The 23,143-nt window shown below is 42.0% G+C and overlaps 1 protein-coding gene across 1 annotated transcript; it reads right to left on the bottom strand.

The window, feature by feature from the left end:
* Positions 1–1,220: 1,220 nt before the first annotated feature.
* Positions 1,221–21,570, bottom strand: TSHB (thyroid stimulating hormone subunit beta). The gene is made up of 2 exons (XM_089668364.1): positions 21,364–21,570; positions 1,221–2,664 (listed from the first exon to the last, which is right to left on the bottom strand). Exons 1-2 carry the CDS (start codon positions 21,568–21,570, stop codon positions 2,380–2,382), a joined length of 492 nt encoding a protein of 163 aa, XP_089524490.1. The 3' UTR covers positions 1,221–2,379.
* Between the last annotated feature and the right edge of the window lie 1,573 nt (positions 21,571–23,143).

Genomic DNA, 23,143 nt, shown 5'->3' on the forward strand with positions numbered 1-23,143 from the left:
AGGACAATCCAGAAACAGTGAGTACTCTGTGATGAAAGGGGATTTTGATAATGCTGCATTGGCTGTTCATCTCTGGAGAATGGTTATGAGAAAGCCTGCTCTCTAATTCTCAGAGTGACACAGATCTTGGAAAGCCCAAGCTGCTCAGAATTAGCTATTCCTGCTGCTGATTGATGAGAGAACTCTGTCTCTGTATATAACTGGTTATTGTCACCTCAAAATTTGTGCTGTGGCTGAAGAGTGTGTTTTAGTTCCAAATCCCCACAGAAGCTTGCTGCTCTGAATATACTGAGCAAGTGTCAATGCATCAGGATTTCACCTGTATGGTAAAGACTTTGTTGAAGTGTTGCTTTTCTATTGCAATGTTCACTGGAAGATTCTGCCTAAAGGAGACTGTGCTATCCTGCTACCCTTGGATTACAAATACTCTCCCATTTAGAGAGTGAGCGCTTTTCCATTGATTAAAGGTCCCCAACGTTGAGAGACTTTAAGTTTCATCCCACTGGCCAGTGGTTAGGTAGGATATTTCTGCTCTAGATAGTACTGCTATAGCAAATGTCAATAAGCTGCTAAATCTGCTAAATCTCATTAACAGTTATTGTTTCATATGTCAATGTCACTCTCATGTGATACTAGTCAGTTTTTGGAGTCTTTGGCAAGTGAAGAGTGATTTCTTACTAACTGTGTTATGCAAAGTGGTATCTGTGTTTTATGTAACTTACCTGTGTTAAATCAGCTAGTTCTTTTTCAGGGTTTGTCTTCTTCAATAAAACCCATAAAAAATATTCTTAGAGTGTCGAAGTGTTCTGGGTATAATCAGAGGTGTCACCAGATTCAGGTGGGAGCTGAACCTATATATCTAGCCAAGCATCACCCAAGGGTGTGCTACAGTGGTTTTTAGCATTTTTTTAAATAAAAAAAAGTCCAAAAATGCTGGTTTGCAGCATTTTGCCATGTTTTTCAGCGTTGCAGCTAAAAAACCCCTCTAGAAACCCACTAATCCTGTTTTTTTTTTCCAGCAAAAAAACGTCGATTACAGTCTATGTGTGCATGGACACATAGGATAACATGCTGGGGGGGTTTACTAGGTGTAGAAAAAAACATCAAAAGCCAGAAACAGCAGCTGTAAAAACATCAAGTGTGCATGAGGACTTAAATGAAGGGAACAACCAAGAACTCGGAGAGAACATGTACAGATAAAATTAAGAGGGAAAAAAAAATGTAGTTATCTGAGTTTTAATTTAGCCATATATTTTGCCATGATACACTGTATGCATGATACATTGCTAAATCAGGAACAAAATATTAAAGCAGTAATAAACCCAAAAGAAAACATTTATTATGTCGCAGCTTACCTATACTTAAATGTATTTACTGTACTAGTTGTCTTTTTTAGGCTCTATTTTTCCTATTTTCATCTGGTGATTTAGCCAGTAAGTCTGTTATTTTTTAGAAGAACAAGGTCTCTTGCGGATGCAGCAGTTACAGGGATGAATCAGACCATTTACCAGTGACCTTTATTACCTTTACTTTTATTTATTTATTTGTTGTTTTTATAAAGTGTTAGCTGGACTTTGGCTTCAATTTGTTAGTGTATCTAAATCTGCTAGTCCATCTAACACTCTCCCCAGACTGACAATGCTGCTCTCCAAAGGTGCCCCCTGTGCTCCTTCATCCAGAATGGGGGGACTCTAATAAAGGAGGTGTGTTATTGGCCAGATCGCGAGGTGAAAACAGAGGGGAAAAAAACTTAAAAAGGAAATCCAATGCAGCCACCACAGATAATGATTGGTAAGCTGTACTATAATCCATTTTTGGTTTTGGGTTTAATACCGCTTTAAGGATTTGCGGTTAGTAGCCAGAGAAAGCTCATGAAAATATGTATATATTCCTGAAATTGTAAAACACATTTGGAGAGAAGCAGTTTGATCGTACATATACACTTTAGTTCAACTTTCTGCGGTAAAAGAAAAGTTAAACAGTATATTTCATCTAATTGTTTTAAACGATGAAACTGTATAACTAATAACAATATATTTAACACTCATCTGCTACTCTAAACAAATGCATACTGGCATATATTTTTTAAAATCTGTTAAAGTAAGCCTGCATGAACCAGCAAGAATATGCAACGGCAGGAACCATTAGCTGTTGACGCATACCCTGAAGCGCTTGTACCTAGGGTGCTCCAAAATGCAGATGCTGAATTTGTTGTGAATTGATCAGGAACACAGCATGTGAAGATGGTTCTCTGTATATGGCCCAGATGTGAGGACTCCTTGGAGCTACGTTTGCCAAGCAGAGGGTATGTTAAGGCACCCCATGGCAGCTGCTGTTGCAGAGGCATGCTGGTTTATGCAGTGTTCCCTTACAACAGGTTTACTTAAACTTATGCCCAATTATTTTTTTGGCATAATTGTAGAGAAAATCTTTTGGCATCCTTGGCTTTGTACAGTAATTAGACTCAGAGCTATCCTGTACACAGTCAATATAGTCTGTGTTACATTTGTCACACCTACAACTCAATGCTACAGGGTAGGTATAGCGTGAATTGACATGCACTGGGCAGCCAGGAATTGAAACAGTTTTGAGCGTGTAGTCACTGTATGTACAGACGTTCTGATTTAGATTGATCTCAGGCAAATTTCCCTTCATATTAGGATCCTGTGAAGGAAAACAAAACAAGTATTACTGGTGAAGGTGCATTGAGCTTTGTTGTATTTAAGGATTATCAAATTAAACTCATTAAAGTGATTCTAAAGGTTCTTTTTTTTTAAAATAACAAACATTTCTATACTTACCTACTGTGTGCAGTGGTATTGCACAAAGCAGCCTAGATCCTCCTTTTCTCAGGTCCCCCGCAGGCTCTCTTGGCTCCTCCCTCCTGTTGGGTGCCCCCACAGCAAGCAGCTTGCTATAGGGGCACCCACTGCTCTGTATGTACATTCACACAAGGAGCTGCAGCTTGGCCCCACCTCCTCTCTCCCCTCATTGGCTGATTGTCTTTGATTGATAGCAGAGGGAGCCAATGGCTCCTGCTTGCTGTCTCAGCCAATGAGGAGGCAGAGACACGGGACAGCCAAGGCTGTCATTCACATTGCTGGATCGCAATGGGACTCAGGTAAGTGTTGGGGGGCTGGGACACTACTGCACACAGAAGGTTTTTTACCTTCATGCATAGCATGCACAAAGGTAAAAACCTTCAGCTTTTACAACCACTTTAAGAAAACAAGTAGTTACTTATAATTATTACAGGTACTTATATAGTGCCATCAATTTACACAGTGCTTTACATATATACACTCACCTGCCACTTTATTAGGTACACCTATTCAATTGCTTGGTAACACAAATTTCTAATCAGCCAATCACATGGCATCATTTAGGTATCTAGACGTGGTGAAGACAACTTGCTGAAACTGAGCATCAGAATGGGGAAGAAAGGGTATTTAAGTGCTTTTGCATGTGACATGGTTGTTGGTGCCAGACGGCCTGGTTTGAGTATTTAAAAAACTGCTGATATACTGGGATTTTCTCTAGGGTTTACAGAGTATGAAAAAGGGCTCCAACATATGAGCCCGAAAGCATGGGCATGCGGACGCCATCCCTTAATTTAATAAAAGAAAATGTTCTCCTCAGGAATAAGTAGAAATTAGGTTAGGGCACCTTTAAGAAATTTGACAGGGGAAAAAAGTGGGAAGAGAATAACCACGTGACCTTGGAAAAAGCGGGAAAAATCACGTGACCTTGAACATTCCGGAATTTTTTTGGGATCATTATATAAAAGGGCACTCCGTGACAGAATTGTCACTGTTGGTCAGAGTTGGCCAACAGGCTCCAGGGGGCTATAATACTAAGGAGCCCGTTTGCGCTAAACCTGACCATGAAGACCCTCATGAGGCAAGTTTTGGAGCGAGCCGGGAGCAGTGGAGGAGAAGAATGGCTGCTGTGCTGCCAGGGGCGGACTGACCATTCAGGCACTCGGGCACTGCCCGAGGGCCCGGGGTCAGTAGGGGGCCCCATGAGATGCCCCTGGTACCTTTTGTAGCAAACTTGCTAATCAGAGATGGACGCAGAGTCCCCCTTTTTATTAAAAGTAATCCTTTATTCTCCTTCCCCCTCCCTTCCTGAGAGGCACAGTGACAGATGTGTATTAAAAGTCAGGGGCAGGTAGAACCGCAGGGGGCCCAGAGCTACAAAGCCCCCCATGAAGCCAGAGCCTGGTTGTCCCAAGGCCTGTGCAAACTCGCGCCTCCTAACCAAGATAAGGCAGCTTGTCCCAGGACTTGAAAGAAATTGTAACCTCATAAAACCAACGAGAAGGTGACAGAATTAAATGAACATTCCTCAAGTCAGTTGTCCCCTATGTTTCATATCATGGATTATGAAGCTGTTGGTTTTAATTCAGAGTCCACCTGACATCCCTCCCTAAACAGAGATTGGCCAGTTACTCAGAGCCACCCCCCTTGCTGGGGGACTTTAAAAAACACAGGCTGTAGGCCTGAAGGTAAGCAAAACACATCTCCCAATTTTAACATCAATATACCACCCGGGAGATCAAAGACCCTTTCGCTCTGTAACTTGGATCTGCTACCTCAAGGCTTAACATGGCAAGTAACTTAACCTTTTAACTTCTCCCTGTTATCTCTTTGCTGTGCTGTGCTGTTTTCTATGCATATATATATATATATATATATATATATCTTAGTTACATCTTTTTTCTGTAAATATTTTATTGCACCTGTTTGACTCTTTTAGTAATAAATCTTTCTTTCTGAAAGTGTTAAACTGTTTCTAAAGCGCTTAATTGCAATTTACGAATTCCTGCCTTTTGAAGAGATGCTACTGTGTTTGTTTAATCCTCTGCCCAATCGGCCTGCGGTGACCGTATTGGACAGTAGACTTTTCAACCATTACAGTGTATATTTGATAAAGAGAGTTTCCCCTTTCTCTGTACAAAAAGGGGTGGTGGCAGTGTGAAGGGTTGGTTGAGTAATTAACCCAACCCAGTAAGAAGCGCATTCAGGCTGCCGGTGCGTCGATTGCGTTCCATTAGCTGGACAACCGTTGTGCAGGGCGCAGCTGAGTGTGGCATTGTTACGCACATCACATCGTCTGGATCAGCCGGACCTTCAGTCACGAGTTTGGTGAAAAGGTCTGGGGTCTGACGATCGTGATGTATTGGTGGTCGCGGTCGTGAGATTGTCGCATGTTGGTGGTGGCGATCATGCGATCGTGACACCTTTCATAGGCTTTTTTGGGTGTGGTTTGAGTGTGGGCAAGGGCACAGGGGCCCCATGATCCCCTATTGCCCGGGGGCCCCATGAGTTGTTAGTCCGCCCCTGGTGCTGCCTTGATATGGCAGCCGAAGGAGAAGAGCGGCAGGAGCAAGAGCGGGAAGACACAGAACAGGGGCTGGAGAACTCACCGAAGCGAAGTGCTGGCAGAGGAAGAGCGGCCGAATGGAGCCTGTCACAGAAGAGCGGGAGTTGGCGTGGTCCCAGCGGTTGTCCGGCATCATCAGCAGGGCAAGAATAGTCCTGCTGGGCATCGGGAAAAGCGGTGGTCGGAAGAGCAAGCCAGCGTGTGAAGAGGAAGAGGCGGATTCCTTCGCCGTCGGGAAGAGTAAGTAGGCGTGGCAGTCAAGCGGCATCCCTCGGAGCTGAAAGTGAGGCTGCGGCCTCCAAAGCGGTTGCTGAGCAACAACCTCAACACGATCTGAGTTGGGAAAGCCCGAAGAGAAACGAGCCTGTGCATGCAATACTGACTTTATCCAGTGGTGGCAGCAGAGGTCAGCACAGGGCTCCAGTGGATCCAGAAAGCAAAACAGCGGCATCTTGTGGAAATGGTGAGTAAGATTACCAATGGGCTGTTCACTGTCTTGTGCGCATTTAAAAAAAATGTCAACATTCTTACAATGGGCTATTGAAAAAGAATCAGGCCAGAATGGGATAACTCATTATCTGGATGATTTTTTGTTTATAGGCCCATCATTTTTGACATTATGTGTAGACATGCTGCAAATGTTCAGTAAGGTAACGCAGCATTTTGGTATATCATTAGCAAACTAAAAAACGATTTATCAAACCACAAAATTGGAATTTTCAGGTATATTGATAGACACAGAAAAATTTGAATTTCGACTGCCAAGAGAAAAATTTGAAAAAATTGATCATGGGTTTTTTAAGAAGAAAAAAAGTATTAAAAGAGTTACAGCCATTATTAGGCCTACTGGCATTTGTATCTAGAATAATGCCAGTGGGAAACATTTTTTTGCGTATGCTTTATTTAGCGATTTTGGGTTTAAAATCTCCTTTTTCACATGTAAGATTAACCTGTGAAATAAAGGAGGATTTAGTAGTATGGTTTTTGAGGAGTATAATGGTCGTTCGTTTTTTCAGGATGAATTTATCTTTGCAACTGATTTTGAATTGTTCACTGATCAGCCGGCTCATTTGGTTTTGTGGCAATATGGAAATCTCATTGGAGTTGTGGTAAATGGCCGTCAAAACGGATTCGAAAGAACGCAACAAAGAACATAGTTTTGCTAGAACTATTTCCTCTAATAGTAGCGTTGGAATTATCGGGAGAGCACTTTTCCAACAAAAGGCTGTTAGTAGAGACAGATAATAGAGGGGTTATGTATGCAGTAAATTGTTTATCATCTGGGTCAATTTTTGTGGTAAAATTGCTTAGATATTTAGTTTTGAAATGTTTAAAACATAATATTTGGATTAAAGCAAGATATGTTCCAGGTAAAGAAAATCAAATAGCTGACGCCTTATCTTGATTTTAGATATCAAGATTCAGACAATTATTTCCGACAGCAGATTTAAAAGGTTTCGAATGCCCAGATCACCTGTGGAACCTGATTTAAACTTAGTGATAAAGGCCATAAAAAATTTGGTATCTAACAACACATGGGTTGCATATTCATCTTCACGGAATAAATGGAAGCAGTTTTCCAGAGAATTGGGTTTTCAGTTCGATTCCCCATCTGAGAATACAATTCGTTCTTTTTTGTGCTCGTTAATACACCTGAATTTTGCTTATAGCCATAAAGTTAAAATTCTAGCAGGAGTTTCATTTTTCCTCAAGTTAAATAATTTTCCAGCATGGACGTCATTCTTTTCGGTGAAACAAGCGCTCAAGGGATATAAAAAACAGCATTATTCTCCAGACACAAGAAGTCCCATATCTATCGAATTGTTAAAAAAGTTATGTAGGATTACCAAAGAAATTTGTTTTTCAGAATTCAAAACTATAGTGTTTAACGTGGCATTTATTCTAGCACTTTTTGGAGCATTACGCATATCAGAACTATTGCCCCCAAATAAAAAGACAGTGTCTGGTCTACTGCTACAAAATGTGATTGTTTTGGAAAATGGAATTAGTTTGTTTATTCCATTTTCAAAAACAGATCAGGCTGGAAGAGGAAAATGGATCAATCTTTGTACTTGTGGAGACATGGATATTTGCCCTTTCGTCATGGTAAAAAAGTATTTGAATATTAGATCGGTCATCAGACTTTTTCTTGTGCATGCTGATGCATCACCTTTAACTAAGTATCAATTTAAAGCCATATTTAAAAAAGGCATTAAAAAATTAGGTCTTATACGATTTAAATTCACATCTCATTCGTTTACAATAGGCGCAGCTACGGAAGCTGCAAAAATGAGCTTGGGTGATGAAATAATAAAAAAATTAGGTAGATGGGAGTCCCAACGTTTCCAATTATATGTTAGACCTAACCTGTCTGTTTAATTCTTCCAATGATAGAAGATATACAGTGGGGATCGAAAGTTTGGGCACCCCAGCTAAAAATTTGTAATGTGCATAAAGAAGGCAAGGAAAGATGGAAAAATCTCCAAAAGGCATCAAATTACAGATTAGACATTCTTATAATATGTCAACAAAAGTTAGATTTTATTTCCATCATTTACACTTTCAAAATAACAGAAAACAAAAAAATGGCGTCTGCAAAAGTTTGGGCACCCTGCAGAGTTAATATCTTGTACTGCCCCCTTTGGCAAGTATCACAGCTTGTAAACGCTTTTTGTAGCCAGCCGAGAGTCTTTCAATTCTTGTTTGAGGTATCTTTGCCCATTCTTCCTTACAAAAGTCTTCCAGTTCTTTGAGATTTCTGGGCTGTCTGTCACGCACTGCTCTTTTAAGGTCTATCCATAGATTTTCAATTATGTTGAGGTCAGGAGATTGTGAAAGCCATGGCAAAACCTTCAGTTTACGCCTCTTGATGTAATCCCTCGTGGATTTCGAGGTGTGTTTAGGATCATTATCCATTTGTAGAAGCCATCCTCTCTTTTACTTCAGCTTTTTCACAGATGGCATCAAGTTACCATCCAAAATTTGCTGAAATTTTATTGAATCCATTTTTCCTTCTACTCGTGAGATGTTCCCTGTGCCACTGGCTGCAACACAACCCCAAAGCATGATTGATCCAACCCCATGCTTAACAGTTGGACAGAGGTTCTTTTCATTAAATTCTGTGCCCCTTCTTCTCCAAACGTACCTTTGCTCATTCCGGCCAAAAAGTTAAATTTTAACCTCATCGGTCCACAGAACTTGTTTCCAAAATGCATCAGCCTTGTCTATATGTTCATTTGCAAAGTTCAAACGATGATTTTTGTGGTGAAGACGTAGAGAGGTTTTCTTCTGATGACTCTTCCATGAAGACCATATTTGTACAAGTATCTCTTTATAGTGGAATAGTGTACCACAACTCCAGTGTCTGCCAGATCTTTCTGGAGGGATCGTGCAGTCAAACGTGGGTTTTGAATTGTTTTTCTCACAATCCTGCGAGCTGTTCTTTCTGATATTTTTCTTGGTCTTCCAGATCTTGCTTTAGCTTCCACTGCCATTTCTTAATTACATTCCGAACAGAGGATATTGACATCTGAAAATGCTTTGCTATCTTCTTATAGCCTTCTCCAGCTTTGTGAGCATCAACTATTTTCAGTTTCAGTTTTCTAGACAACTGCTTAGAAGAACCCATGATGCTGATTGTTGGGGCAAGGTCAGATGAGTCTGGGCATTTAAAACCTTTGAGATTAACATCACCTGGTCTTCCCAGATGATGATTGAGAACAATCCATGACACTGGCAGGTCTCAGCTTTGCAAAGGGGACAGTGCATGCTATAAATTCTGCAGGGTGCCCAAACTTTTGCAGACGCCATTTTTTTGTTTTCTGTTATTTTGAAAGTGTAAATGATGGAAATAAAATCTAACTTTTGTTGACATATTATAAGAATGTCTAATCTGTAATTTGATGCCTTTTGGAGATTTTTCCATCTTTCCTTGGCTTCTTTATGCACATTAATACAACTTTTTAGCTGGGGTGGCCAAACTTTCGATCCCCACTGTATATGGATACTGGGACAATCATTTGTCTACTGTGCTTTGAAAAGAGCTGCTCAGTGTTCATATTCAGCTAATTTAACAATGGATCCTGCAAAAATTTAAATTTTATGGAAAAATGAATACGTGGTCTTAAATGGTTTAACTTGTTTTTTCATCTTTCTAGGTTGTTTGAAGTTTGGCCTGCACCTGAGATATTAATCATACACTTTGGGGGAAATGACATTGGCAATGAGAAAACTCCAGGACTAATGTTCATGATGAAACGGGACATACACTGTTTCCCCTTATCATCCCCGAATACTACCATTATCTTTTCAGAAACAGTCCCTAGACTTGTATGGTTAGTTAATCCTCAATTAAAAAAGTTGGAAAAAATTAGGATACGACTAAACATCTAGAAAGAGGAGTTAGTGGCACTTATCGTTCAGACGGTGTACATCTATCGGACGTGGGTATAGACATCTATAATTTAGGATTACAAAATAGTATAGAACTGGCCTGCGGCTCTTGGGTAGGCCGGACATTGTAAATAGTTCGGCTGGTGGGAACTTATTGATAGAATTATTTCAGATAGCTCGAGTCCTAAAATGGTTGATAATTAAAGTGTAAGAGTTTTGAATAAATTATATTGCAAATTTAATTTATGTTATGTGTATTTACCAATAAAAGTGCCGCAGCCAAAATTTTATGCCAAAAGAAGAAACGTGTGTGTGTGTCACGTGCCTGATGGGAGACTGAAATGACGAGGTCAACCTCACTTGTGTCACTAGCCCTGACCCCACTGGAGTTGGAACAGAGGGAGTCTAGGACCCAGGGGAACAAGAGTGCCAGTAGTTGTTGTTTGCAGCTCTTGCAGATGAAGACCTTGGAAGGCTGATGATCCTCTGATTTTGGCACAGTAGTAGTAGGTAGAGCAGGTTTTGCAGATTGCCAGGCGTGCACCAGAGCAAGGCAGGTAGTGAGGACAAGAGACAGGAGCAATGTCATGGAATAGCCAGGGTCATCAACAGTCGGGCAGCACGGTACAGAATCAGAAGGAAAAGCCATGGTCAGGAGCAGAGCCGAAGTCAGGAACCAGTATCAGGAGAGCAATCAGAGTCAGCAACAAAGGAATCACACAGGAACAAGCAGGACACGGGGGAGCTGAAGACCAGTCAGCACTGAACATGAGCAGAGGCACTCCTTAAATAGGCCGTCTGGTGCCAATCTTTACTGTGCATGTGCACATATGCGTGTGTGTGCGCGATCGCGCATTCCTGCGAGCATGCGCACAACCGGGCGCACAACCTGCGGGAATTCCTATGTGCATGCGCATTTCCAATCGCGATTCTTCTTGATTGAAATCCCTTACATTGCCCCCCCCTTAGGGGCAGCCTCTGGATGCTCACTAGGGCTCGTTTTTCAGGGTGAAGATGGAGGTAGGCTTGAACTATCCATGGGGCATGGACATTAGTGGATGGTTCCCAGGAATTATCCTCTGGTCCATAACCCTTCCATTTGATGAGAAACTGGGTCTGTCCGCCCCTCTTCCTACAATTCAAAATAGCCTCAACCTCGTATTCTTCATTTCCTTCAACCAGCAATGGAGCAGGTGCCTCCGGATCTCGATTCGGAAATCCACTTGGGATATGCGGTTTTAGCAAGGAGCAATGGAACTCCGGGTGGATCTTCATATTACCGGGTAGTTTCAATTCAAAAGCTACAGGGTTAACCTTTCTCTTGATAGTAAATGGTCCCAGGTATCTTGGACCAAGCTTTCTTGAAGGACAACTTAATTTCATTTTTTTTCATCCATTTGCCGTGGATAACCAGACCTTATCCCCTTGTTTCAGTTTTAAGTTGCCCCTTCTCCTTCTGTCCAAAAATGTTTTGTTACTCGCCTGAGCTTCGGAAATAGTTTTCTGCAATATTTTGCCGTTCCTCCTGAGGAATTCCATCCTTTCTTGTACTTCCGGGACAGCGGGTTCCACTGGTATTTCCGGAAGGAAGGAGGGGTGATATCCATAGTTGGAGTAAAAGTAGGATTGCTTGGTAGCCAAGTGAATGGAATTATTGTAAGCGAATTAAGCTAATGGAAGGAGAGATACCCAGTCATCCTGTGAATATGAGGAGAAGCATCTGAGGTATTGCTCCAGAGATTGGTTCGTTCTTTCCGTCTGTCCATTTGTTTGTGGGTGATACGCAGAGTAGAAGGGTAACTCGATCTCTAATTCCTCATACAGATCTTTCCAAAACTTGGATGTAAATTGTACTCCTCGTTCAGATACAATATTATTAGGAACGCCATGCCATCTTACGATCTCTTTAATAAAAGCAGAAGCAGTTTCCATGGTGGAAGGAGTCCCTTTCAAGGGAATGAAGTGGGCCATCTTTGACAAGAGGTCAACCACTACAAAAATAGTGGTGAATCCCTCCGATGGGGGAAGTTCCACAATAAAGTCCATGGAGATCATACTCCAAAGTTTTTCCGGTACGGGCAAAGTTTCCAACAGGCCCCAGGTCTTGGCTTTGTCAGACTTGTTTCTAAGGCAGACTGTACAAGATCTCACATAGTCCTGGCAATCCTTTATTGAGTTTGGCCACCATAAGGAGCTTGTGGCATCTTTTGAGGATAAAAGTTCTGATTTCTTCGGGCACAAAGATTTGTTCCTTGTGAAAATACAGACCATCCTTTAGCTGCAGATGCATATCTATGGGAGGTGAATGATTATCCACTACTTCTCTTATTTGTGTTACAAGGTCTGTCTGGAGAAGTAAGAAATTCTTGGCTGGCAAAATCATGTCAGGTTCAGACTGTACAATTGGGTCGGGAAACATACGGCAGATTGCTTTAGGTTTTTTGATCCAGGACGGTACATCAAATGGAAGACAAAGCGGGAGAAAAAGAGTGCCCATCTTGCTTGTCGTGGCCTTGGGCATTTTGCCGTTTTCAGATATTCAAGGTTCTTATGGTCTGTGAAGATGAGGATAGGATGGGATGCTCCCTCCGGTAAGTATCGCTATTCCTCAAGTGCTGCCTTGATGGCTAGCAGCTCTCTGTCTTCCACATCATAGTTCCTTTCAGAGACATTTAATTTCCTGGAGAAAAATGCAACAGGGTGCAAAAGGGATTTGAGCCCCTGTCTCTGTGACAAGATGGCTCCTACAGCATTCTCAGAAGCGTCTACTTCAAGGACAAAGGCTAGAGCAGGGTCTGGGTGCTTCAGTATAGGAGCGGAGGTGAACAGGGTTTTTAATTGCTCAAAGGCTGCTTGGGTCTCAGGAGTCCACTTGAAGGGAATATGCTGCCTGGTGAGCTGTGTTACTGGTGCGATGATCCCAAAGACGTTTTTGATAAATTTCCTGTAGAAATTTGCGAATCCTACGAAACACTGCACTGCTTTCCTGTCTCCTGGAATGGGCCATTCTAAGACGGAGGACACCTTTTGGGGGTCCATAGAGATGCCCTCGGGGGTGATTACAAGTCCCAGGAACTGGATAGATTATCTCTCAGATTCACATTTCTCGGCCTTTGCGTAAAGGTGATGTTGGCTTAATCTATCCAGAGTCTTCTTCACATGATCCCGATGTTTTTCTATTGAACTGGAGAAAATTAAGATGTCATCCAGGTAAACAATTATGAATAGATCCAAATAGTCCTGAAATATATCGTTTACGAGATGTTGGAAGGTTGCTGGGGCATTACAGAGACCAAAAGGCATCACCAACTATTCAAAATGCCCGAATCGGGTTCGAAAGGCCGTCTTCCATTCGTAACCTTTGTGAATTCTTACTAGATTGTAAGCGCCCCTCAGATCCAGTTTTGAGAAGAAACATGCTCCTCGCAGCCTTTGGAATAACTTGGGAATTAGAGGAAGGGGATAACGATTCTTGACCATTATCTTGTTTAGGTCACGGTAGTCCACACAAGGTCTGAGGGTGTGATCCTTCTTCTCAACAAAGAAGATGCCAGCTCCTGCTGGTGATGTAGAAGGCCGAATAAACCCTTTTTCTAGACTCTCATCAATATAACCCCGGAGGACCTCTAATTCGGCTTCGGATAGGGGGTAAATTCGTCCGAAAGGGATTTCGGTGCTGGACAGGAGCTCAATCGTACAATCATAGGAACGATGAGGAGGAAGAGTATCGGCGCTCTTTTTATTGAATACATCCAGATACTCATGGTATACAACAGGAACGAATTTCATGGTCTCGGGATCAGAGTGAATACTGAGAAGAGGAGTTGCTGCACTTGTTTCTTTAGGGATACAGTGATTCAGACAATACTCCGAAGGGAAGAGGATCTCTCCAGACAACCAATTGATGGTTGGGTTCTGTGCTCTTAGCCAGGGCATGCCGAGAATAACTGGAAAAATCGGGGACGTAATGATATCCAGACACAGAAATTCCTGTTGTCCTGAGGAGGAGTAGCATAACATTGGCATGGTCTCTTGGGTCACAGGGCCAGAACTGATACCGGACCCATCTGCAAGATGAACTGCAAGCTTTTGTGCCTTGGTACGGAGTGGAAACTTATTCTGGGTAGCGAAGTTAGCATCCATAAAACAACTGCAAGCGCCCAAGTCTATAATGGCCGGGACTGTGATCGTCCTTTCGACCAGTTGTAGTTGAAGAGGGAAGGAGAGATGCGTTCGGCTTGTTCTTTGGGGATGCATCATATAAAGCCAGTTGGAAGAGGGCTTATGAGGTCTTATTGGACATGTCACTATATAATGACCTGCATCACCACAGTAGAGGCAGAGGTTGGACTTCTGTTGTCGAATGCATTCTGCCGCGGATAACTATGGTCTCCAAAAGCTCCTCCTAGATGGCTTAGTGGGCAATGGAACAGCATTCATAGAGGGCACAGGGGTCCCTATTTCTGAACATATCAGAATCTCCCCGTTAGTTTTCTCACCCTGTCTCTCCTGATTCTGACGGTCAATGTGGATCGTCAGGTCTATCAGGTTCTCCAGCCTGGTTGGTACCCCCACTCGGGCAAGCTCATCCTTCAGGGTGTCAGAAAGACCAAGACGGAACTGGTAGCAGAGAGCAGACTCGTTCCAATGAGATTGGCCTTGCTGCAGCTTACTAAGCATAGATTCAGCGGTTTGGTGCAGGAAAGGATCAGCATAGATTTGTGCCATTGCTGTGAAAAAAGAGTCCACTGAAGTTAGAGCCGGATCATGTTGCTCAGGAAGGTGGTGTGCCCAGGATTGGGGTTCATTCCTAAGAAGTGTGATGATGAATCCCACTTTGGTGCTTGGTGATGTAATGGTCCTTGGAAGCAGCGAAAAATATAACTCGCAGGAGTTCAGAAAAGTTCTGAACTTCCTGTGGTCTTCTGTAAAAAACTCAAGCGTAGGCACCCGGGGTTCCGGTAGGGCAGGGGCTCCAAAGATCATACTGGTCTCTGTTTGAGTGGTTGCATCTAAGGCTGCAGTAAGATCCTTGTCTGTGAGGTCATTAGAGTCAGTTAGCAGTTGTCTCTCCATGTGTTCAAAGTTTCTCTGCAGATCTTGCACCAAGTTAAACAAGGCAGCTACTGCTTGGCAAATGTCCCCCAGTGGAGAGGCCTCCCTTTCAGACTCCATCATTGGCTGACTGGTACTGTCACGTACCTGATGGGAGACTGAAATGAAGAGGTCGGCCTCACTTGTGTCACTAGCCCTGACCCCGCTGGAGTAGGAACAGAGGGAGTCTAGGACCCAGGGGAACAAGAGTGCCAGTAGTTATTGTTTGCAGCTCTTGCAGATGAAGACCTTGGAAGGCTGATGATCCTCTGATTTTGGTACAGTAGTAGTAGGCACAGCAGGTTTTGCAGATTGCCAGGCATGCACCAGAGCAAGGCAGGTAGTGAGGACAAGAGACAGGAGCAATGTCATGGAATAGCCAGGGTCATCACCAGTTGGGCAGCACGGTACAGAATCAGAAGGAAAAGCCAAGGTCAGGAGCAGAGCTGAAGTCAGGAACCAGTATCAGGAGAGCAATCAGAGTCAGGTGAGGAACAAGCCGGGTCAGCAAAAAAGGAATCATACAGGAACAAGCAGGACACGGGGGAGCTGAAGACCAGTCAGCACTGAACATGAGTAGAGGCACTCCTTAAATAGGCCATCTGGTGCCAATCTTCATCGTGCGTGTGTGCGCGATCACGCATTCCTGCACGCATGCGCACAACCGGCAATTCTCCTGCGGGAATTCCTATGAGCATGCGCATATCCGATTGCAATTCTTCTTGCTGGAAATCCCTTACAGTGTGTCATTATTTAAATTTAAATAAGTGTAGTTATTTCGGGGATGAGGGATAATGTGCGGCCTGCATTCCCATGGTCCAAGAAAGAAAATATCCAGTGAACAACAGTTGTGTGGACCAAAATGCCTTGTTAATGTCAGAGGGGAATGGGCAGACTGGTTCAAGAATATAGATAGGCAACAGTAACTTAAATAACCACTCTTTACAACCATGGTATAGAACCAAGGTGCAGAATACCATCTCTGGACATGCAACACGTCGAACCTTGTCGAGCCACTCCTGTAAGCTAAGAATAGGAAATGGAGGCTACAGGCTTTCACCAAAATTGAACAACAGAAGATTGGAAAAATGTTGCCTGGTCTGATGAGTCTCGATTTCAGCTGCGACATTCAGATGGTAGGGTCAGAATTTGGCGTAAACATCATGAAAGCATGAATCCATCCTGCTTTGTATCATTAATTCAGGCTGGTGGTGATGGTATAATGGTATGGGGGATATTTTCTTGGGACACTTTGGTTCCCTTAGCGCCAATTGAGCATTGTTTAAATACCATGACCTACCTGAGTATTGTTGCTGACCATGTTCATCCTTTTATGACTACAGTGTACCCATCTCCTGATGGCTACTTCCAGCAGGATAATGCACCAGGTCACAAAATGAGCACCTTTGGGATGTGGTGGAACGGGAGATTAGTATCATGGATGTGCAGCCAACAAATCTTCAGCAACTGCGTGATGCTATCATGTCAATATGGACCAAAATCTCTGAGGAATGTTTCCAACACCTTGATGAATCTACACCACAAAAAATTAATTTAGTTCTGAAGGCATAAGGGGGGCAAGATGTACCTAATAAAGTGGCTGATGAGTGTATACTGTAAATTCACATCAGTACCTAACCCTCATAAAGTGTACAATGTAAGGTCCCTAACGCACATTCATACATACACACACTAGGCCCAATTTAGACAGGAGCCAATTAGCCTGCCAGCATGTCTTTATAGTGTGGGAGGAAATTGGAATACCCGGAGGAAATCCACGCAGCCACAGGGAGAACATGCAAACTCCAGGCAGGTGGAGTCGTGGCTGGGATTTGAACCAACAGACCTACCACTGCCAGGCAGAAGTGCTAACCATTTAGTCACTGTGCTGCCCACAGTGCAAAAACACAAGGAACAATAATGTCCAGCTTAGTTTTTGCAGCCGTTAGGATTGATTAGTTTAAAATAGACAAGAAAAATGTTTTCTTTTTAATTAAACTACCACTAATGTATAGCTATAAATATATGTTTCTGTGAGTTATAAAACAGCAGCATCACTTTGCAAGCTTTGCCTTTGGCTTTTACACCTTTTACATACAGTATGTAAGTACTGTCAGTGCATTAACAGATGTGAGCAACAAGTGGACCAAACATAACTGTATAATAGAGCTGCCATATCAAAACAAATCTGTCCACTCAATCCAATTGTCAGGTGTCCATATTTTTTAGCAGAATTGTAAATATAGGAATTTTTTTCCACACTGTGAAAATGTGCACAATTGCCAACTAAGGATCAGGTTTGGGTTTCCCTGGGCTCATAAATCGTGAGCATTTGGCCAAAAACATTTCAGGTTTGTTGCCAGAAATAAGAGACACCTGTAATGCAATGCATAGACTTTGTACCTACTAAGCTACAGCTGGCCAGGGATGGATCAAAATTTAGCTGGTCCAGCAAAGATGGGGTGGATTTCAATTGGTGTAAGACTTTCCCTGCTTGACAAAATCAGTGCTTTGATCAACTTCTGTCAAAAGGACATGTTGGAAAACTTGACGATCAGCAGCTGCAGCCAATCAATCCGTGTATTCTAACAGCAGTGAGTCCAGCTATCAGGATACAATATCACAGCCTGGAGGGTATTTCTCCACACTCTGCGCTTGTATGGATGGAGGAATCTGTTTGTTTTTTTCATTCAACCCGTTAGATAAAAGAAAAAAACTACCCGTCTGTGGCCTGTTTAAAACACAAAAGCTAAAAATCTGAAGGAAGGCATAACCCAGCCCTTTTACTTATAAGCTTACAGCAGCCATATTGTTAGTGTGTTTTTAAACTGTTAGAGAAATCTGACAGAGAAAGATACTGTAGCTTGCAGTGATTAGCTACATACAGTAGCCTTTGATATACACCTTGTGTTTATAGGTCTGTAGATCCAGATCTTAATTGTTAAACTATCATTTGCTGGACTTTTGTACAGACCCGGAGGGCAGGTACCTATTCATGAAACTTACTCTGAGCTGTACAACTTACATACTGGCTAATTTTTATGTGCCCAAACAGGACCATATTACCTAATTTACTCTCTACCTCCATACCCTCATGGGTTTTGCAGAGGGAATAGTCCTCCAAGCTGGAGACATCAATTGTTCTCTTAACCCTGTGATTGACAGTTAGGAGTTCTCTTATTCACAAATTATCAAAGTGAAAAAGCTCCTTTTGCAATATCACAGGGTGGATGTCTGGAGGATACTTTGCCCAACAGATAGAGACTATACCTACTATTCTACAGTCCATGACTCCTATTCCCGTATAGATTTTTTTCCTTGTTATTCAATTTAGTCATCCGCAGAGTACCATCAACAAAGTGGTCTGATCCAGTATTCTTTTTCCTCTCTCTACCAGACCTATTCCATCAGGAATGGACTTGACGATTAGACGATTCTCTCCTTCAGGATGACCTTTGTATAACTAAAATCAGAGAGACAATCTCTCATTTTATCTCTGACCGTTAAAGTGACATTATCCCCCTTCCCATCCAGTGGGAAACACTGAAGTGATTCGTGTTAACTTAGAGACTTAACTTTTCGTATTACCCAACTCAAATTATACCATAAACGTGCTCAAACTCAGACTACTATGCTTCAATTGTCAGAAACTAGACTTCAACAGAAAGTCAATCAAAGACAGACAAAGACAGATTGCGAAAGCTGTTTCATGGTGAGGGTAACAAATGTGGTAGATTGCTAGCTAGAGCCCTACATGCCAAAAACTGGAATGCCACAAGACACTCTCCTGGATTAAATTAACAATTACATTTCTAGAACAGCTCTAGGGCTCTCAGACCTATAACTCCCTCCCATTTACAGGACCTTGAAAAAACATTTTTCAATGTTTTTCAGTTGCCTCCCTCAAACCCAACAAGAGCCCTGGTTCGGATGGGTATGCTGCCCAATTCTATACATTTTTCCGGGGGTCTCTGCTTCTAAGTTTAACACCCCAGGCCCTAGCGGTGCACATAACTGTTCTGTCCAATCTGATCAAAGATCCATTGTTATGCAGTAGCTACCACCTCATCTCCTTGACCAGTATTGACATCTGTCTGTTTTCCAAAATAATAGCTAACCTTTGACCCGTTAATCCCTGACTTGATCCATCTTGATCAGGTTGGCTTCACCAACATATACCAGCCTGCTTAATCTAGGCAGATGCCCAAAAGGGTTCGACTAGGTTCATTGGGATTTCCTGAGGCTTACCCTCCAGCAAGTGGGCCTTGTACCCAATCTCTTATATAAAATACTGGCCCTTTATAGTTATTCATCTGCAAGGGTTCGTTCCAATGGTATCATCTCAGACCCTATTTGAATCAAATAATGGTATCAGACAGGGTTGTCCCCTTTCTCCTTTATTTCAGATCATTAACATGAAACACCTGGCCATAGCCATCTGTCAAAATCTGGAATGTCAAAGGATTATTGTGAGTGGACGCCACTACAAATTGTCATTATATGCTGTATTCTGCTATATGTTTTTGGTAAAAATAACCCAAATCAGTGTATAATATTTAGCCTGTGTGAAAGCTATAGGGTCTACAAACTATGGTATATACAGTATACTTGAAAATTGACCAATTCTGATGTACTGATCTAATTTCTTGAAGCTTTAAAATGCCATTTTAGTACACATACCTCCCAAATGGACCCTTTTTGGAAAGTAGACAATTCAAGGTATTTAGTAAGAGACATGGCAAGTTTTTTGAAGTTGTAATTTTTTGTCTCAATTTTTTGGAAAATGAAGAAATGAAATCAATTTTTTTTATACATACTGTCACCAGTGTACTACAGCATCATCATATGACTGGTGTGGCAGTAATCAGGGATACTGACTTGTGACACTATGTAAAAAAAAACAATTTTATTAATTTTTGAAACAGTTTTTCTTTTACAGTGTCACTATAGTGACTACTGCGGGGGTGGGGGGGTATGGGTGATCAGGTTTTTTTTTTACACTGTTATAGGCAATAGTTTAAGCTGTCATGAATAAAAACCCATTCATGACAGCTTAGTTACTGTTTACATGCTGTGATTGGCTATAGCTAATTGCATGGTACAGGTAGCCATATATCATGTGATAACAGTAGGCCAATCACAGCATCACAACAGTAATCAAGCTGTCATGAATGGAAATCTATTCATGTCAGTATGCTTACATATATGTCATGTTATTGCTATGACTGATCATAGCTATCACATGATACCCCGACCACTCATAGTGGCTGGGTACCGAGTGCTGTAATCTGCTGTGTCCACAGGACACAGCGGTCACTGGATTGTGCCCCTGCACATGTGCCAGGCGACATACCAGTGTGTTGCCCAGCCTGGCTGTGCTGCCTGCCAACAATAAAACTACTGTGGGTGGGTGGCAAGTGGTTAAAAAGACACATGCCTATGGCTTTTAGGTCTGTTGTTACTGCTACTTCTGTCTGTCAAAGCAGGTTTAGTAGTACCATTTTTTTTTTTTATGAATTTAATCAGATTGGGGTGATGATGCGTTATTTAAGCCAAGCTTTTTGTACAGGAAGGTGATTCCACAGCTAAATATGCAATGCCAGGGTATGCTGTCTCAAAGGCTGTCTCTTAATGGCATGTCCCAAGCTTGTAATTTAAAGGAGTTGCGTTTTTATTCAATGTCACCCTAAAAGCTGCATACAAAAAGTCCTTTTGCATTTTTATTTTCTTTTATTATGGCACTGGTACATGTCCTCTTGTGCAGTACCTGCCTTTATGTCCTTTTTTTGGCAATAGCTTGCTTATTAGCCCTACACATGACTAGAATTTAATAACAAGGTTTACTCCCCTATAGACCTCATTTGAGTTTGCTGCAAAGTTTGCAACTTCTAATTTTGAGCAAGATTTCTTTCTATTATTCTGGCAGATTTTCTCATCCCTTCTGGCAACCAGGACAAGAAGAAAAATCATAGATCATGATTTTAAACAGACTATATCTACATTCCCAAGCATTTGGCATCCAGTAGATTTAATCTCCCACTGGTGTTCAGTTGTAGGAGTTAATAAAGTGGAACTGCATTGCATCATCTGAGCACCGAAAACCAAAAATGCTATTTAATTCATTTTTAAAATTCAAAGCAATTCAAAGCAAATTCCCCCATCCATCCATGTCTCCATGCTTTATTTTGCAGAGAAATCATTTTGAAAAACACCCCCTAGCATTTCAGGCAGTTGCCATCTTGAGCAAGGTCAGATAATTCATTTTACATTTACTTCCTGGAATCCATCTAATCTTAGCTCAGGCATGATGTCATATATCCTAGGATATAGGACATCATGGAAACCAGGAAGTAATTGAAGAGATGTAAAAAAAAAGTTTAAAACAAGTAAATACAATATACTTTCCTATCTATTTACTAATGCTAGCAGCATAAGGATTAAAAATAATCCATGTTGATTGAGAGGATGAAGTTCTGACATGACAGATAGTACCTTAGTTGGGCAGTATCCAGAGCATATTGTTGTGTTGACAGCAATGCAGTAATTGCACTCTTCCTTCTCCACGTACATGGTATATTCAGTCAGCATACACAGAAAAGCAGCATGCCCATAAGCAAAGCAAAGGAGAAAGGACACCGTGAAAACAGATGTCATCCTAGAGATAAGACAAAAATGTAGTTGTAATAATTTCACAAGCATAGGATAAGGCAACCATTAAGATTTATATCAACTGAACAGTGCCTTTATTGCTGCCCTGTTGGATACTGTTTCACCATAATAATACCTGTCCCAGAGTGCCTTTAATTCTAGCATAGGTTACTTGTAGGCAGGTGCGTAAAATGTTATTTGTATTTTGCACTAATGCTTAAAGTGTGGTTACTCAGCAGTTGATGATCTGCTGTGGTGTGTCTTCTCGCTGCATGTTTCACTTCTGTTCTGGGGGACATATTATTATTATAAAGGATTTATATAGCGCCAACAATTTGCAAAGAACTTTACAAAATGAAGGTATACATTACAGTTACAATACAATTTGCTACAAGAGGAAACAGAAGGCCCTGCTCATTAGAGCTTACAATCTAGGAGGAAGGGTTGTGTGATACAAAAGGTAATAGCTGTGGGGATGAGCTGATGGAGGAAGTAAAAAGCAGTTTACTAGTTAGATAGGCTTCTTTAGAAAGAAGGGTTTTCAGGGATTGTTTAAAGGTGGATAGATTAGAAGACAGTCAGACAGATTGGGGTAGGGAGTTCTATAGGATGCTAGAAGCTCGGGAGAAGTCCTGGAGGTGAGCATGGGAGGAGGTAACACAGGAACTAGAGAGCAGAAGGTCTTGGGAGGATTGAGGTTGATATTTTGAGACCATGTTGGTGATGTAGATGGGGGCAGAATTATTGATGGTTTTGCAAGATGTTGTTAGTATTTTTAATTTTATTTGTTGGGTGAGTGGAAGCCAGTGGAGCAGAGAGGGGTAGCAGACATTGAATGGTTGGTAAGGTGGATGAGCCTGGCAGCAGCATTCATGATGGACTGAAGGGGGGAATAGTCTATGTCAAGGTAAAGCAATGAGGAGGGAGTTGCTGGAGACGTTGTGGAGGTTGGGGTGGCATGATTTGGACAGGGATTGCATGTGGGCCAGAAAGGATTGTTCATAATCCAGGTTTACCCCTAGCCCCCTGGCATGCAGGGATGGGTTAATAGTTGTGCTATTGATCTTGACCGAGAAATCAGGGGAAGAGGCACATGGGGGAGGAAATATTATGAGCTCAGTTTTGGATAGATTGAGTTTTAGGAAATGGTGTGATATCCAGTCTGATATGTTTGTTAGTAAATTAGTGATACGTGAGGAATTGATGAGGTGAGCTGAGGGTTAGAGAGATTTATGTGTCATCAGCATAAAAATGGTACTGGTAACCATGAGAAGCTATTGGCTGACCCAGGGAAGAAGTGTAGATCGAGAATAGGTGAGGTCCAAGGACAGAATCTTGAGAGACCCTAACAGTAAGAGGAATAGGAGAGGAGGAAGTAGAGTTTTAAGTGACACTGCAGGTGTGGTGAGATAGGTAAAATGTGAACCAACAGAGAGTACAGTTACGGAGACCAAGGAAATAGAGTTTTTTGAGGAGGAGTGGGTGGTCAACTATGTCAAAGGCAGCAGAGAGGTCCAAGATCAAGAGTAGGGAATAGTGACCGTTGGTTTTAGCTCTTAGTAAATCATTTGTGAGTTTTTAGGATAGCAGTTTCTGTGGAGTGTTGTGGATGAAATCCAGACTG

This window comes from Staurois parvus, unplaced genomic scaffold (assembly GCF_062004578.1).
Source record: "Staurois parvus isolate SC_StPar_1 unplaced genomic scaffold, SC_StPar_1.0 ptg000056l, whole genome shotgun sequence".
NCBI classification, from domain to species: domain Eukaryota; kingdom Metazoa; phylum Chordata; class Amphibia; order Anura; family Ranidae; genus Staurois; species Staurois parvus.

What these genes read in the sequence shown, in the direction of transcription:
- TSHB (XM_089668364.1), bottom strand. Translation starts at nt 21,570, where the DNA reads ATGCTTGTGAAATTATTACAACTACATTTTTGTCTTATCTCTAGGATG. An exon ending in CTGGATACTGCCCAACTAAG is followed by an intron (nt 2,665 to 21,363) that starts GTACTATCTGTC and finishes TTTCCTTCACAG; the next exon opens with GATCCTAATATGAAGGGAAA.